We start from the raw sequence: 18,270 nt of genomic DNA, 5'->3' as shown, positions 1-18,270 counted from the left end.
CCTTGACATTGGAAAAGTCTATACTATATCAATAGATTAAAATGGAAAAAAGTAGGATCATCACAATGCATAAAGAAAAAGCATTTAGCACTTATTATTTTTTTTTAATTTAGCAAACTAAGAAAAAAGGTAAAATTCCTTAATCTGAAAAAGAATATTTATCAAGAACTACAGCAAATGTTATAACAGCAATTGAACCTGAAAAGTTCTTCCTGAACCTGAGACATCTGGAAGTAGTGCCAAAAGCCAAGAACAAGACAAGGGTACTCAATATCACCTCACTGTCCCGGGAAACCCAGTAAGCAAAGGTGGCAGGGAGCAGAGAATGGATATAAATATGGGTGACTTAAAAAAGGAAAAGCAAAGCTCAATTATGTAGCAACATGGAAGAAAACTGTTCCAAAGAAAAGGAAAAGCAAGTTTAAAGGACCGGTGAGAGCCGGCCTAGCACATCTGAGGAACAGCAAGAAGTACAGAGTGAAGTGAGGAAGGGGAAAAGCAGTGGGAGATACGTTGAGAAACAGCCAAAGCATGTGAAGCCGTTGAGAAACAGCCAGAGCATGTGAAGCAGAGCTTCTCACACTGCCAGTGGTGAGGGAACAGGTTTCCCCCACCGAGTCTTACAGAACAACCCTATTATAAAATACAATTTAAAAAATGAATAGGTAAAAAAGGAAATGAAAAAAAGACTTTTCATCAGAATCAAGAGACATTAAATGACTTAGTTTCTAAACTCTCGCTCTCAATTTTGTAATTACCTTGTGGATCAGCACTAGTCTGTGGACCACACTCTGAGGAGCAATGACGTAAAGGCCTGATAGACCATTGAGAAGAACTTTGTTTTTATGCTTAGTGATAAGGAAAAGCCACCAGAGGGTTCAGAGCAGAAAAATAACATGATCTGACTTACATTTTACAGGATCCCTCTGGCTACTGTGTTGAGAATATACCAGGATGATGGATGGGCAAGACCAGAAGCAAGAATACTTATTAGAAATTTATTGCAATAATCCAGATAAAAGATTACTGAGGCTTGAACACAAGAAGTAGTGTGAGTGCTGAAGAGCAGTCAGATTCTGCATACATTCTGAAAGTTGACAGGATTTGTCGTCAAATTAGATATAAGATATAGAAGAAATATAGGAAATTAGATGGCCTGAGCAACTGAAAAACAGCTGCCATCAAATGAAGTGAGGAAAACTGCAGGAAGAGCATGTTTGTTGAACAAGGTGAGAAGCCAAGTTTTAGACATGTCAAGTTTGAGATATCTATTAGATATTCAAGTGAAGATGCCAACTTGGCATTTGAATATTTGAGTTCAGGACTCATAGAGCTCAGATAAGAAGTCTCAGACTAGAGATAAAATGTAGAAGTTGCAGTATATAGATGACACTTAAAGCCATAGGAACGGATGAGATCAACAAGTGAGTAAGTTTACATAGAAAAGAGATCTGAAAGCTGATTCCTGGGCACTTCAACATGAAAAGCTGAGCAATATATTGAAAAATCAGTAAAAAAAAAAAAAAAATCTGAGAAGAGGCCAGTGAGTTAGGAGAAACACAGGAGGGTATGCTACTCTGAAGGCCAGATGAAGAAGGGTTTCAACAGCAAGGGAATCATCTACTCTGTAGAATGCTCCAGACAACTCTAGTAAAATTAGGATTGAAAAACATCCATTCGATTTAACAATGGGGAAGTCACATGTGGCCTTGACAAAAACAGTATGGTTTAAAAAAAATGAATGAATATAATGAACTAAAAATCAATAACAAAAAGACAATCAAAAAGAATAATGGAAAAAGCATATTAACAGGGCATTCATACATGAGAAAAGATGCTCAATTTCAATAGTGATGAAGGAAAAGCAAATTAAAACAGGGAAACAAAAACTAAGAAAAAATGAGACAACATTTCACACACACAGGAGCAGCAAAAATTAAAATCTGACTATACAAGTAATGAGGAAGATATAAGGAAATGAGAACTTACAAGCACTACTAGATGGAATGTAAATTATTATAACCATGCTGGAGAACAATTTGGCAATAACAGTAAAGTAAAGCTGATAATGTACAAATGCTCCAACCCAGTAATTCCACTTCTATGTATATATCCTAGGGAAATTCTCCCACATGTGCCCAAAAATACATATATAGCATGTTTAATGTAGCATTATCTGGAATACTGAGAAACTGGAAACAAAAAACCATCAACAGAAAAATGAATAAATATGAAATAATCATAAATTGTAATACCACAAAGTAGTTTAAAATGAATTAACTATGGCTATGTATCAACAACAAATCTCAAAAACATAATGGTTAATGCAAAATGTTGCAGATGACAGTACGCCATGACACAATTTATATAAAGTTTAAAACTGTCTAGAAAAAGAATGTGTTTATCAATATATTATGAAGTGAAATGAAAGTTAAGGGAAAAACAAAATTAATATGGCACAATGATAATTAATAAATTAGCATGTGAAGCCGTTGAGAAACAGCCAGAGCATGTGAAGCAGAGCTTCTCACACTGCCAGTGGTGAGGGAACAGGTTTCCCCCACCGAGTCTTACAGAACAACCCTATTATAAAATACAATTTAAAAAATGAATAGGTAAAAAAGGAAATGAAAAAAAGACTTTTCATCAGAATCAAGAGACATTAAATGACTTAGTTTCTAAACTCTCGCTCTCAATTTTGTAATTACCTTGTGGATCAGCACTAGTCTGTGGACCACACTCTGAGGAGCAATGACGTAAAGGCCTGATAGACCATTGAGAAGAACTTTGTTTTTATGCTTAGTGATAAGGAAAAGCCACCAGAGGGTTCAGAGCAGAAAAATAACATGATCTGACTTACATTTTACAGGATCCCTCTGGCTACTGTGTTGAGAATATACCAGGATGATGGATGGGCAAGACCAGAAGCAAGAATACTTATTAGAAATTTATTGCAATAATCCAGATAAAAGATTACTGAGGCTTGAACACAAGAAGTAGTGTGAGTGCTGAAGAGCAGTCAGATTCTGCATACATTCTGAAAGTTGACAGGATTTGTCGTCAAATTAGATATAAGATATAGAAGAAATATAGGAAATTAGATGGCCTGAGCAACTGAAAAACAGCTGCCATCAAATGAAGTGAGGAAAACTGCAGGAAGAGCATGTTTGTTGAACAAGGTGAGAAGCCAAGTTTTAGACATGTCAAGTTTGAGATATCTATTAGATATTCAAGTGAAGATGCCAACTTGGCATTTGAATATTTGAGTTCAGGACTCATAGAGCTCAGATAAGAAGTCTCAGACTAGAGATAAAATGTAGAAGTTGCAGTATATAGATGACACTTAAAGCCATAGGAACGGATGAGATCAACAAGTGAGTAAGTTTACATAGAAAAGAGATCTGAAAGCTGATTCCTGGGCACTTCAACATGAAAAGCTGAGCAATATATTGAAAAATCAGTAAAAAAAAAAAAAAAATCTGAGAAGAGGCCAGTGAGTTAGGAGAAACACAGGAGGGTATGCTACTCTGAAGGCCAGATGAAGAAGGGTTTCAACAGCAAGGGAATCATCTACTCTGTAGAATGCTCCAGACAACTCTAGTAAAATTAGGATTGAAAAACATCCATTCGATTTAACAATGGGGAAGTCACATGTGGCCTTGACAAAAACAGTATAAAAAAAAAAAAAAAATCTGAGAAGAGGCCAGTGAGTTAGGAGAAACACAGGAGGGTATGCTACTCTGAAGGCCAGATGAAGAAGGGTTTCAACAGCAAGGGAATCATCTACTCTGTAGAATGCTCCAGACAACTCTAGTAAAATTAGGATTGAAAAACATCCATTCGATTTAACAATGGGGAAGTCACATGTGGCCTTGACAAAAACAGTATGGTTTAAAAAAAATGAATGAATATAATGAACTAAAAATCAATAACAAAAAGACAATCAAAAAGAATAATGGAAAAAGCATATTAACAGGGCATTCATACATGAGAAAAGATGCTCAATTTCAATAGTGATGAAGGAAAAGCAAATTAAAACAGGGAAACAAAAACTAAGAAAAAATGAGACAACATTTCACACACACAGGAGCAGCAAAAATTAAAATCTGACTATACAAGTAATGAGGAAGATATAAGGAAATGAGAACTTACAAGCACTACTAGATGGAATGTAAATTATTATAACCATGCTGGAGAACAATTTGGCAATAACAGTAAAGTAAAGCTGATAATGTACAAATGCTCCAACCCAGTAATTCCACTTCTATGTATATATCCTAGGGAAATTCTCCCACATGTGCCCAAAAATACATATATAGCATGTTTAATGTAGCATTATCTGGAATACTGAGAAACTGGAAACAAAAAACCATCAACAGAAAAATGAATAAATATGAAATAATCATAAATTGTAATACCACAAAGTAGTTTAAAATGAATTAACTATGGCTATGTATCAACAACAAATCTCAAAAACATAATGGTTAATGCAAAATGTTGCAGATGACAGTACGCCATGACACAATTTATATAAAGTTTAAAACTGTCTAGAAAAAGAATGTGTTTATCAATATATTATGAAGTGAAATGAAAGTTAAGGGAAAAACAAAATTAATATGGCACAATGATAATTAATAAATGTGGGTGGTGAGTTCATTATATTTTAAAAATTACACTGAAATACTGAATTTTGTATTTGAAATATTTAATGATTTTTATTTTATTTTTAAAAAATAACAACAAGTGATCTACCTGCAAAACTGCTTGGGCACCAGCTCGTATGTTTTGTTCTATGGCTTCTTCAGAAGCATTATGAAGAACATCTTGGTAGGTGCCATTTTTTGCCCAAGTGGAATTTCGAACATGATCGGCAATACTGGTCCCATTTTCCTGAAGCAAAATAATCAAGTTTTTAATATTTCATCAATTAAGAATGCTGTGACAAGTCAGTAAGCTGAAGAAGTAAACTGGAAACTACTGGGTCCCTCTGCTAAACATCTTCTCAAAATAGAACATACCCTATTTGACTACAAAAACAACATATAGGTGCACTGTAAAAAAGGTTCTCACTGACAAAAATACAAAGAAAGTAAAAACAAATCATCCATAAGGACCAGCCAAAAATTGTATTATTTCAGATACAGACATTTTTCTACCTATCTAATGTATAAACCTCCCTTCTGTACATTTACACTCTCAAGAATGGGATCATATGATTTACAGCTCTGTAAAAGATAAATTCTGTTGTAAAGTAAATAAATGCCAGAATCCAAATGACTTAAATAAAACAATAGAAAATAGCTTCTACTTATCCTACTTAAGAGCAGTAAAATCCTGTTATCTGAAGATAGATGAATACTGCTACTTCAAACCACTAACACTGCAGCTTTCTGCTTGAGTTTAGCTGTCAAAGTCCCCCTGACTAGGGAGCTCCCTCAGTCAAACAGAAATGTGACTCAGAGTTGATCCCTTTTTTAAAGTTTCTCTCTAGTTTCTTTCTGCTTTTGGTCACTCACCAGTATCTTCAAATACTTTTTTTAAATATATATTTTAATATATATTTTTAATATATGGGAGGTTCAGTCTAATATAAACTATTGTTTCATTACCAGAAGCAGTACTGGAACTCAGTGCTGTCCGAGTAGCCAATACAATATGCCATGGTCTGATCTATAGCTTTCTCTCAAGCTCCATACTTCTATGATCAGGTATCTTCTGAACGGTTCTTCCTGAATGACCCACAAGCACCTCAACTTCAAGATACTTAAAAGTAAATTACATAACCATGCCCTCCCCTTCCTACCAACTCCTATAGCCTCCTTGGCCGCCATCGCCACCACCGCACTTATTTTCTCTATTAATGTGCGAATGGCAACTACCCTGGTTGCAAAAAAAAGAAACTTGGCACACCTTTTTCGTTCCTCATACCCAATTAATCATCAAAATACTGGTTTCACCACCAAGGGAGCTCATTTATCTGTCTTCTCCCTTATATTCCCATTGTAACTGCCACTGTCCTTTATCAGGTATTTATTATCTCACTTCTGATACTTCCTAACTAGTGTCCTTGCCTCCAGACTGATCTCCAATCTATCTTCCACTCTGAGCTTGGTATGAGCCTTCTGAAATATGTAACTATCCGTGCCATTTTTCTATTCATAATCTTTCCAGTGTCTAGAATGTAATCAAAGTCCACTACAATGGCACACAAGTTACTAAACAGAGCCTAGTTCTTGTCTATCTCACATTTCTTACCACTCTCAACCATCTGCTCTTAGCTACAGCCAAATAAAAGTCTTAGTGTCTCTTACATCTTTGTAGAAGTTATTCACACTGTGTGGCTCCTTTCCCATTTGTTACCTGCTCTTTGTATTACAGTACTTCCTCACTGAAGCCTTTCTTAGGCAGAATTAGGTATTCCCTCTTTCACACTGTAGGATCATAGCAATAATATTGCTTTATAATACTTAAATTTGCATGCTTGTCTTCTTGCTAAATCATTGTTACATAAAGACAGAAATGATGTCTTTTCACATTTCTATCTCTAACACTGTTCTCAAAATGGGCATTACATATTTTAGACAGCACTCAAACTTGTCGGAGTGTTTTACTGTCACAAGAATTGAGAATATCACTGGGATTTAATGGGATAAGCCAGGTAATGCTAAACATACAACAAGGCACATGACAGTCTGCACATACACAAACTGTCCTGTATTCTGCATGTCTTTCAAATGTGTCACAGACAATTTGTGAATAAAAAACCCATTAATAATTAATTATTTGAATCTGTAACAACTCCATTTTATAATTAACACCAAATTTTAAATGATTTATATACACATATATCGAATTTACCAGAAATACAAATCAATTAAAGATTACAACTTTTGTTTTTTGGTTCACGCCATTAGCAAGAAATCACATCTCTAATGGCAACACTGGTGAAGTATGTAAGGAGCCAATAGAATACACTTATGCAATACACCTCCATCACCCTGCATTTGTAGCTTCCTTCCTTCTGGCTTTCCTCCCTCCTTTCTACTGCTTGTTTTTTTACTATGTATGTAGGTAGATTTATTATCTATCATTTTTATTTAAGGATACTAAATGACAGACGGTAGGCTCAGTATTGAGCTATAAATTCATAACAAAAAACTAGAGGAGAACAAATTATTTAGATAGGTTTATTTTCAAGCTTGATGCAAAAACTGGATGTCTTTGCTGGTACATAACAAATACAACTGTGAATATTCTTTCATAATTTGTATAATTTTATTTACTTCAATTATATTTCTAAGTTTCATTTTTTCCCTCTAGAACTAGGGGAGGATGCCAAATATACATATATATATATACATGTATATATCATATGATATATACATATATATTATATATACATGTATATATGTATGATATATACATATATATCATATATACATATTCATATATAAATATTGATTCACTGAATCCCTATAGAATGTGCCTATTATTCATTTATATGTTAATATCCTGAAAAAAATCCACTGATGAAGTTAAATTAACCACCAAGGTGATTACCAAGTCGCTCCTATCTGGATTTAGTAAGATATATGTCAATATCAGAGTGTAACTTTTTGGTGAGAATCTGACCAATGGCAAGTGTGAAACACAAACCAGAATACTCTGAATTCTTTCTTGGGAATTTCTGCACTAGAGCTGACTACAGAATAAAAAACATCCTGACCTGTTAAGTAAGCTGGTCTGTGAAAAGAAGTACTGCAGTTTACTCACAGAGGGGAAAGAATGAGATAAGAGAGAGCACGAGTGGAATTTGTGTCCCTGGTTCCATTTACTCCTGAAGTCTAAACGAATAAGACAGGCAAGGGGGAACTGCACTTTGGTAATCACTCTCAGATGTATTGGGGGATCTTAGCTCTCCAACCAGGGATCGAACCCAGGCCTAGCAGTGAAAGCATCGAGTCCTAACCACTGGACAGAAAGGGAATTCCCACCACACTTTTAAATATTATACCTTTTATAATAGCATCTAATTTTGATCCAGGCAATGACTTAAAGAATCAGAATACAACCTCTTTTAAAGTTGTCACATCAAAGAGCTTTGGGATAGGGTACTGAGGTAACTGTTACATTAACTAAATTGCAAAATATAACTGATCCTTGAACAACACTGGGTTTAGGGTGCCAACCCTCCGAGCAGTCAAAAATCTGCGTATGACTTATAGCTGGTCCTCAGTATCCAAGGTTCCTCCGAGTCTGAAAGATTCAACCAACTATGGATCATGTGGTACTGTAGTACTTATTCAATACTATTGAAAAAATCCTTGTATAAATGGACCCACACAGTTCAAACCCATGTTGCTCAAGGATCAACTGTGTACTCAAAGGTATCTTTATCTTCCCATTTATCCTGTATTATCTCACTCTGTGAAAATCTAATCTATTAAACATACTAAAATACCTAAGTCTTATTTTACCTCTTCTCTCTTTTCTCCTTCTTCCATTGAAATATCATGGTCTGTGACATTGTCAATGCATGGTAAGTCTGAAGATGAGATCACAATTTCTTCAGGCTCTTGCATGAACAAAGGCTTTTCCTCTTGCTGGATCCATTCTTGATATACTTTTACCACTTTTCTCATAGCTGCTGCTTCACAAATTGGTAATAAAAATGCCTAGTGAAAAAAAAAAGAGAGAATATAGATAATGATACCTTTTACTTTGACACAAACCACTAACACATACATTTCTATCTTGTTATAAAATATGAGGTATAAATGATTTTTAAAGAGTTAAAGTCAACCAATTCATGGTCAGAAAGAAACCTTTTGTCTCCAAATAATTTGTAAATACATTAAGACAGAAATACTTTTGGTAGGGAGATACTGATTTCCAGCACAAGGAGCAAAGAATTGTTTCACAACTGTACTATCTCAGAATGAACATACTCCTTGTAACTATGCTCCTAAAAGCTTAATGTAAATACACCTTTTCATAATAAATCACATTTTTGTAACTTATATTATTAGGCTTTTTAAAATTAACATTAAAATGAATTTTGATAAAAAGACTTTAATCAAAAAACAAAAACTATGACTCTAAGAAGTAATAAAAATACCATGTAATGAGGCAACTTAGCTTTTCTAAGAGTATTTTTTAAAAAGTTACATCTTTCTTCTTTCATTTTACATATATAAAGTTATACAAGTTAAATAATAAGGCAAAAAATACTTAGAAAGTTAAAAGAATATCTTACAGTTATTCTTTCCTCAGGTACTTTCAGGTTGCCGTAAGTTTTAAAAAAGTATGTATCTTCCGCATCACAAAAACATTGTCACGTGGGAAAAAAAACTTTTTTATACAATTCATACTTGCATACATAAAGCAATAAAAATACTCTTAATCTCACTATCCAAAGTCCTTCCCTTATGCATGTTTCTGTTTATGTGTTAACGTTTTCACTTTACTTTTTTACAAATAGAACTTGACTTTTTTTTTACAACCACCACCTATTAATTTCAACTAAAAATCCAAGACCTTTACCTAAAACCTGCCACTTTCTACTCTAGAATTATCAGTAGGTGTATTTAATAATAATCGTGGGGTTAAATGACTTTATCTGATTGAAACTAGCCAAGAAAATCAGGTTCCTGAGATAACGATGAAAAGTTAATGTGTAATATCAATAGGGTATTTAATGTTCTTTGGTAATCCTTTTATTTATTTGCTATTATTGATTCCCTAGCAAACTACTGCATTGGCCAAAAGGTTCGTTCAGTTTTTTTCCATAAGATGGCTCTAGCAGCACTTAGTTGTCTTTAACTTCATTCGAAACAATTTCGTTAGATTGTATGTGACAGCTGTCATATCAACGTGCATTTTAAAAAAGACATCAAAATTGGTGAATTTTTGTGTAGCCATTTTAATATTAGATAGAAGAAAAAAAGCAACATTTTCAGCATATTATGCTTTATAATTTCAAGAAAAGTAAAAACTTAAGTGAAATGCAAAAAAATATTTCTGTGGTATATGGAGAAGGTGCTGTGACCTATCAAACATGTCAAAAATAGTTTGTGAAGTTCATGCTGGAGATTTCTCGCTGGACAATGCTCCAGGGGTCAGGTAGACCAGTTGAAGTTGATAGCGATCAAATCGAGACATTAATTGAGAACAATCAACATTGTTGATACTCAAAATATCCAAATCAAGCACTGAAAATCATTTGCACCAGCTTAGTTATGTTCATCACTTTGATGTTTGGGTTCCACATAAGCGAAAAAAACCTTCTTGACCATATTTCTGCATGCAATTCTCTACTGAAACATAACAAAAACGTTCCACTTTTAAAACAAATTGTGATGGGCGAAGAAAAGTGGATACTATACAATAATGTGGAACAGAAGAGATCCTGGGGCAAGCGAAATGAACCACCACCAACCACACCAAAGGCTGGTCTTCATCCATAGAAGGTGATGTTGTGTATATTGAGATTGGAAAGGAGTCCTCTATTATGAGCTCCTTCCAGAAAACCAAACGATTAATTCCAAGTACTGCTCCCAATTAGACCAACTGAAAGCAACACTTGACGAAAAGTGTCCAGAATTAGTCAACAGAAAGCAAATAATCTTCCATCAGGCTAACGCAAGACTGCATATTTCTTTGATGACCAGGCAAAAACTGTTAAAGCTTGGCTGGTAAGTTCTCATTCATCTGCTGTACTCATAAGAAATTGCACCTTCAGATTTCCATTTATTTTGGTCTTTACAAAATTCTCTTAATGGAAAAAATTTCCATTTCCTGGAAGACTGTAAAAGGCACCTGGAACAGTTCTTTGCTCAAAAAGGTAAAATGTTTTGGGAAGATGGAATTATGAAGTTGCCTGGAAAATGGCAGAAAGTAGTGGAACAAAAGGGTGAAGACGTTGTTCAATAAAGTTCTTGGTGAAAATGGAAAATGTCGTTTATTTTTACTTAAAAACCGAAGGCACTTTTTGGCCAACCCAATACGTTACTTACTACTTTCCTCCATCTAACAAACCCTTTCCAAATTCTCATTCTCATGTTCCAGCAGCTTAATGGTCAATGACATAATTTTGATCATCATTGCCTGCTCTAAGACTATTTTACAACTGAAGCAACAGCTCGGCCTTCCTTAAAGATTTAAAAACCAAAACAAAACAAAAAATACCTCAAATAATCTCCAAAAAGTTCTATTCTCAGATACTGAAAAATTAACTTTAAAAAAAATTAGCATGGGAATTCGCTTTATTTTCTGCTCATTTTTGCTATGAACTGAAAACTGGTCTAAGAAAAAGTTTACTAATTTTAAAAATATTAGATCCAGAGTTAAGATTTTCATTATTGCATAAATTATCACACTATACCCCAAGTGGCTGGATGAATCTACTAAAGACTGGAGTGTATATGTATGACATTTGTCCTTACAGGCCCCTACACTGATTCTGCTGACACCCTAAATAAGGATCTTGAGGAAAGACTGATGTTAGCCATGGCTAAAAATCTGATGCATAAAAACTAGAGGGCCATTTTATACATTTACAATGAGAAATGGTTGTCTCAGACCAGAACATTCAAATCCATATTGGCACCTTATCTTTCTACAAAGAAGAACCACTCACAATCAGACATCAGTATTAATTGATAATAAGGGAAACTGTCATCATAGGCAAGAATATTTGAATCAATGTGCTCAGCAAATTTTCTCTCTGTAGGTAGACCTGCATGAGGTCATCTCCAGTTTTATGGTTCTATGACCATAAAACAACATAACCAGACAACTACATGGAGGAAGAATCAAAACAATAGGAGATGGAAAAAAACATTTGATGGTATCAGCTTAAGATAACCTGGTATACACAATTTTCTAATAATTGGCTTTGCCAATGGGGTCTGATTTACTGGTAGCTAAGCCTCTCTTCTTCAATGAAAAAACACTAACAAAACATGTTGGTCTCTGATTATTCTTTTAATGTGCTTCCATTATTAATTAATTAACCCAGATTGTGACAGACACATTCTTTAAAATTTAATCAAATACAGTGAGCATTTAGCAGACCTGGGAATTTTTTGTCTCCTTAAAGCAGTGGTTTGCATTTTGGTCTCAGAACCCCTAATCTGCTATATGTTAACACAAATAACACATTTTCCAAATTAAAAGAAGAGTGGCATTATTTTACATTTTTGCAAATCTGCTTAATGTTTAGCTTAATATAGAAGACAGTTGGATTCTCTTATCTGCTTGCTTCTACATTAAATCTGATACAGTATCACATGTCAGGTATGCTCTGGAAAACTTCACAGTACACTTGTGAAACAACAGGAGTGAAAAAGGTTTTGACCTTATGAACCTCAAAAGATCCTGGATATTTCTCATGAGCCCCAGATTATACTTTGCCACCCACTGACTTCGGAAAAAAATTAGGCATATGTATGTATGTTTATATTTTTTAAATTTACATACATATAAAATAAATCTGTGGTGCTTTTAAAGGTTAAACTCTTGATGTGTTATATTTACCTCATATCAAAGTACTTGGGGCTCCTCACTGTACCCTCCAAGTACTAACAACATAAAGCACAATAAATGGGTTTCCTTATGAAATAGAGGGTTAATGTCTGGAGTCCATTTATGCCTATTCTATTGGATATGGAGAACAATTTTATCATTTCAAATAACTTGGGCATTTATGTTTTACAGTTGTATCTTTGTTTTAAAGATAGGTAACAATATAAATACTTTCATCTGAGATAGAACTCACAATCATTAAACAGGCCCTAAAAAAAACATTATCAGCTATATGACAAATTAGCTCAAGACTTAGCTTCTAGAAATACATGTTAGCCCTGAGCTAGGACTGACAAAGTGCCCAGCACTCAACAGTTACTGAGCTTGATTCATTCACCAAATATTTATTAGGTTCCTAACTCACTGCCATGCACTATGGCTACAATGATGAATGAGAAAGAGAAGTATTCATGGAGGGTAATATGAAAGATCAAAATTGAACAAACATTCAAAAAAATAATTATAAAACTCAGGAGAGGTACTATGAAGAAGAGTACAGCTTTCAAAAACATCATTAAAAAAGAGGTACTTACTGTGTGTGTGTGTTTGTGTGCACATGTGTGGGCAGGTGCTTCCACCTGTCTGTGGGTGGGTGGGTGAATTGGTGAGGGTGGTCATGGAAGACTTTTCTAGTGTAGACACATTTAAGCTATGACCTAAAGGTTGAGTAGCCAGGCGGGAAGGATAGAGAGGAAACAGGGGAAGGTTGAAGGACAAAAGTTCAGATAGGGAAACAGTAAGTATAACGGCTATGAGGATGAAATTATTTGAAAGATGAAAAGTAGAGACATTTCTACTAAAATTATTTACCTATAAAGGACTTGTGCTCTAGCTGGGATCGCTAAGGGCAAAATCATTCTATGCCCATATACCTGATAATTAATGGAATATTTCTGTCTATACTATAATATAATACATTGTGGAACATATGAGCCTTCAAAATCAGGAAAGAAACTATTACACAGATTCTCAATTTTACAAATTTATCATCAGTATTAAGCAGGTAAAAATAGCTTTCCTAATACAATCTAATCTTCAAAATTGATTTCTTTTCAAAACATGAATGATTCATTGGAGTCACCATCTTAAAATTATTTTTCCTTAAGTTTTATCTTAAAAATCACTTTAAAAAAATAGCTATTACAATAAAAATAACATCTCAGAGAACTTCAGTTCCCAGCAATATCATAAAAAAGATATCCTGGGGGCTTCCCTGCTGGCGCAGTGGTTGAGAATCTGCCTGCCAATGCAGGAGACACGGGTTCAAACCCTGGTCGGGGAAGATCCCACATGCCGCGGAGCAACTGGGCCCGTGAGCCACAACTACTGAGCCTGCGCGTCTGGAGCTTGTGCTCCGCAACAAGAGAGGCTGCGATAGTGAGAGGCCCGCGCACCGCGATGAAGAGTGGCCCCCGTTCGCTGCAACTAGAGATAGCCCTTGCACAGAAACGAAGACCAAACACAGCCATAAATAAATAAATAAAATTTAAAAAAAAAGATATCCTGGAATCTACCTGCACAGAACACCTAAAAATTATCACAAAAAAATATACATTTTTAAAAGAATGGCTCAGCTTGTGAGGATATTCTGAGTCTAGAACAAAATGGAAGTATTAATCTAGAGAGGCAAATAATCAATGCAGCTGCTGGGTGCTGCCCTGGACAGCCTCCAGAGCTTTGGTTTAAAAGGCCAACTGTATAGAGGGGCGAGACAGAGCAGAATCCTACTCACAGCTGATAACAATGAAGGCTATATCCTCAATACAAAGGTGAGCTAGGAGGGAAGAAAATAACTTGACTCCAGAGAAGAGTCAGTGAGGAAACTTGTCTGTTGACTTGGGGTAGGGGAATATGAGATAAGAACAGCCTTCCCTGGAAATTCATTTTCTCAGGCTGGCCATCACCTAACTTTGAGAGCTGCAAAGTGAGAAGAATAATAAGCTAAGAATTGTAATTTAAAGTAAATCAAGGTTGACAGGACCCCTGAACACCTGAGAGAAGCAAGTGCAAATCCTCTCTGGAAAAACACATCCTTCAACCCAGGTTTCAAAGTAATTTGCACAAAATTCCAAAGAAATGTAAGCTCTTAACACAAAAATCCAAAACAAATGAGGGTGAGTAAACAGAAACAACAAGGCCAGAACTGCAAAAACTTAAGTTACTGGAATTACTGGAATAAGGAATATTAAATAAGTATTTTAATACATTTTAATTAAGAAGAAAGTGAAAATATGAACAAAGAATAAGCCACTGCAAAAAATGACTAGACAGATATTAAAAAAACAACCAAATACAACTTTTAGAAATGAAAATATAAAGAGCATCATAAAAAACACAATAAGGGGAACTCTGTTTCCAAGAGTGTCATGGACCAGGTAACCTGACCAACCTTACAACTAAAAAAACAAAAATAATACATTTTTAAAAAAACTTTCATCTTCTTAAATGCACTGATGAGCCATAAAATAGGAAGAAATATTTGAAAATGAAAACCTACATAAAGTCCAAACTCAAGAGAGGTCTTAGGTGTAGCAATAAAGCTGACTTTCACTTTGAATGAAACCAATTACTTTTATGGAACTACTGGGGCAAGGAAGGAAGAACAATAGGAAACCTCCAAACAAATTTGGGATTCCAAAAACCTATATATCATCAGTGTGATGCTGAATTAGAAATAAACCCACCTCACTAAAAGTCTGCAAGGAAAACTGCTCATATTTAGATGCAAAGTAGATAACAGGAATCTTGTCATAGACACTAACCAAAAGCTAGTCTTAATACAGGTTTATACTGTACATTCATTATTATCTGGCTGGCTTAAACTTCAAATCAAGAATTCAGTTTAATGAAGTTGGAAGTGTTTCCTTGCATCTATGTGAAGCAAATGCAATTCCTCTCTGGAGCAATCAACCTTTAACAAACCAAATCAAGAAACAGTCATAACAGCAAAAGCTCAGAATCAAAGTTCTGAATTTCTGAAATCACAAAATAGTGCAAGAAATATTACAAGATATTGCAAGAGAATATAGCATCATGAGAAGGAGCATTCAGAAACAAAATATGGCAGAATCAGACCTATGAAGACCTCAGGAATATTAGGGTGATCAATCAATATAAAATAACTAAGTTTCATATTAATACATAAAATGAAAGTAATGAACTAGAGACAATAAAATTGACCAAGCAGACTGGCCAACTTCTAGAAACAGCTGTAATTAGAAAGAAAGTATCCAGAATGCAGCACAGAGAGACAAAGTGATGGAAAATATATGTGAGAGGTCAGTAGACGTATGAAGTGGGAAGGTCTAACACACATCTTGAAAGGCAAGAAAAAAATGGGACAGAGGCAATGTTTAAAGAGAGAATGGCTGAAAAATTTCCAGAATTGTCAAATTATACTAATCCATAATTACAGTATCCCCAAAGTATCCTCTGAAGAATAAATAAAAGGAAATCTAGACCTGGACATACCACAGTAAAATACAAAATGCCAAACGCTAAAAAAAGGTACAAAAAGAGCCAGAGAAAAGATAACTGCACTAAGAATTCAACTGTTGATTGACATCTCAACAGCAACAATGTAAAACAGAAAAGTGGGAAAGCATCTGAGTGTCCGAAATGTACTAGGTGAAAATAATACATTTTAATTGTCAATCTAGAATTTTATGTCCAGGGGAAAAAGTATTTCAAGAATGTGGGCAAAATAAAGACATTTTCAGAGCAAAATCTTGTGTTTGAAAGCAACGGGCATCCAAAAGTAAATTCTAAATGATGAACTTCAAGCAGGGTGGGTTGGCCAAAACGTGCCTTCGGTTTTTAAAGTAAAACTAAAAGACACATTTTCCACTTTCACCAAGAATTTTATTCAATAACGTATTCATCCTTTTGTTCCGCTACCTTCTGCCATTTTTTGGGCAACTTCATGATTGAAGTTGCCTAAAAAACTTATCTTTTACCCAAAACTTTTTATCTTTTTGAGCAAAGAACTGTTCCAGGTGCCTTTTACAGGCTCCAGGGAATTGAAATTTTTTCCATTAAGAAAATTTTGTAAAGACCTAAATAAATGGAAATCTGAAGGTGCAGTGTCTGGTGAATATGGCAGATGAATCAGAACTTCCCAGCAAAGCTGTAATGGTTTTTTCCTGGTCATCAAAGAAACATGCAGTCTTCCATTATCCTGATGGAAGATAATGCCTTTTCTATTGACTAATTCTGGAGGCTTTTCGTCGAGGGCTGCTTTCAGTTGGTCTAACTGGGAGCAGTGCTTGTTGGAATTAATCGTTTGGTTTTCTGGAAGGAGCTCATAATAGAGGACTCCCTTCCAATCCCACTATATATACAACATCACCTTCTTTGGATGAAGACCGGCCTTTGATGTGGTTGATGGTGGTTCATTTCGCTTGCCCCACAATCTCTTCCGTTCCACGTTGTTGTACAGTATCCACTTTTCATCCCTCATCACAACTGGTTTTAAAAATGGAATGTTTTCATTACATTTAAGTAGAGAATCACATGTGGAAATACAGTCACGGTTTTTTTTCACTTAACTTCTGTGGAACCCAAACATCAAAGCAATGAACATAACCAAGTGGGTACAAATGATTTTCAATGCTTGATTTGGATATTTTGAGTATACTGGCTATCTCCCGCATGGTATAACATTGATTGTTCTCAATTAATGTCTTGATTTGATTGCTATCAACTTCAACTGGTCTACCCATGCCCTAGAGCATTGTCCAGTGAGAAATATCTAGCACGAAACTTTGCAAACCACTTTTGAAAAATATATTTATTTATTTATTTGGCTGCGCCAGGTCTTAGTTGTGGTGTGTGGGGTCTTGGTTGCGGTATGTGGGATCTAGCTCCCTGACCAGGGATAGAACCCGGGCCCCCTGCATTGGGAGCGTGGAGTCTTAACCACTGGACCACCAGGGAAGTCCCTGCAAACCACTTTGACTTGTTTGATAGGTCACAGCACCTTCTTCAAACACTGCAAAAATCTTTTCTTTGCCACTTCGGTTGCGTTTTTACCTTTCTTGAAATAGTAAAGCATAATATGCTGAAAATGTTGCTTTTTCCTTCTATCTTCAATATTAAAATGGCTACACAAAAATTCACCAATTTTGGTAAGTCTTTTTTTAAATGCACACTGGTATGACAACTGTCACATATAATCTAACAAAACTGTTTCAAATGAAGTTAAAAACAACTAAGTGCTGCTAGAGCCATCTTATGGAAAAAACCAAATAAACCTTTTGGCCAACGCAATAAATGGAAGGTCTGAAAAGGGAGAAATCATAATCAAAAGAAGTGATGAATATAACTAAATGTAAATCAATACTGAATGCACAGAATAATAAGATTACTGGAGTTAAAATACAAGCATGCAAAATAGAACTGAATTATTTGGTAATAACAATATATAAGTTAGGGGGAGAAATCAGAGTAATAATGTTCTACGATCCTTGTATTGATTAGGAAGAGGGTAAAAAAAACACTAACTTTATATTTGGAAAGTGAAGTATGTATGCTAAAATTTATATAGTAATCACTAAAGGAAAAGGAATAGAGTAAAACTTTCAAACCAAGTGATGGGGAGGAGGAGGATACAGAATGAAAAAACATCAATTAAAAACAAAGCAAAAAATAAGAGAATTATGAAAAAAATACAGACATAAGAAAAAT

The 18,270-nt window shown here is 34.9% G+C and overlaps 1 protein-coding gene across 8 annotated transcripts in view; it reads right to left on the bottom strand.

The window, feature by feature from the left end:
• Positions 1–18,270, bottom strand: part of RALGAPA1 (Ral GTPase activating protein catalytic subunit alpha 1) — a 219,420-nt gene that overhangs the window by 133,486 nt on the left and 67,664 nt on the right. For all 8 annotated transcript variants that reach the window (XR_003005576.1, XM_024762042.1, XM_024762043.1 and 5 more), the window contains 2 exons: positions 8,478–8,675; positions 4,753–4,890 (listed from right to left, as the gene is read on the bottom strand). Coding sequence is in view for 7 of the 8 variants with exons in the window: in XM_024762042.1 (XP_024617810.1) it covers positions 4,753–4,890; positions 8,478–8,675 (336 nt within the window). In the remaining variant the exon portion in view is untranslated. The remainder of the gene's footprint in view (positions 1–4,752; positions 4,891–8,477; positions 8,676–18,270) is intronic.

This window comes from Neophocaena asiaeorientalis, unplaced genomic scaffold (genome assembly GCF_003031525.2).
Source record: "Neophocaena asiaeorientalis asiaeorientalis breed wild unplaced genomic scaffold, Neophocaena_asiaeorientalis_V1.1 scaffold190, whole genome shotgun sequence".
Taxonomy (NCBI): domain Eukaryota; kingdom Metazoa; phylum Chordata; class Mammalia; order Artiodactyla; family Phocoenidae; genus Neophocaena; species Neophocaena asiaeorientalis.
Note: the sequence above shows the minus strand (reverse complement) of the source record. Positions and strands in the feature narration are given on the sequence as shown.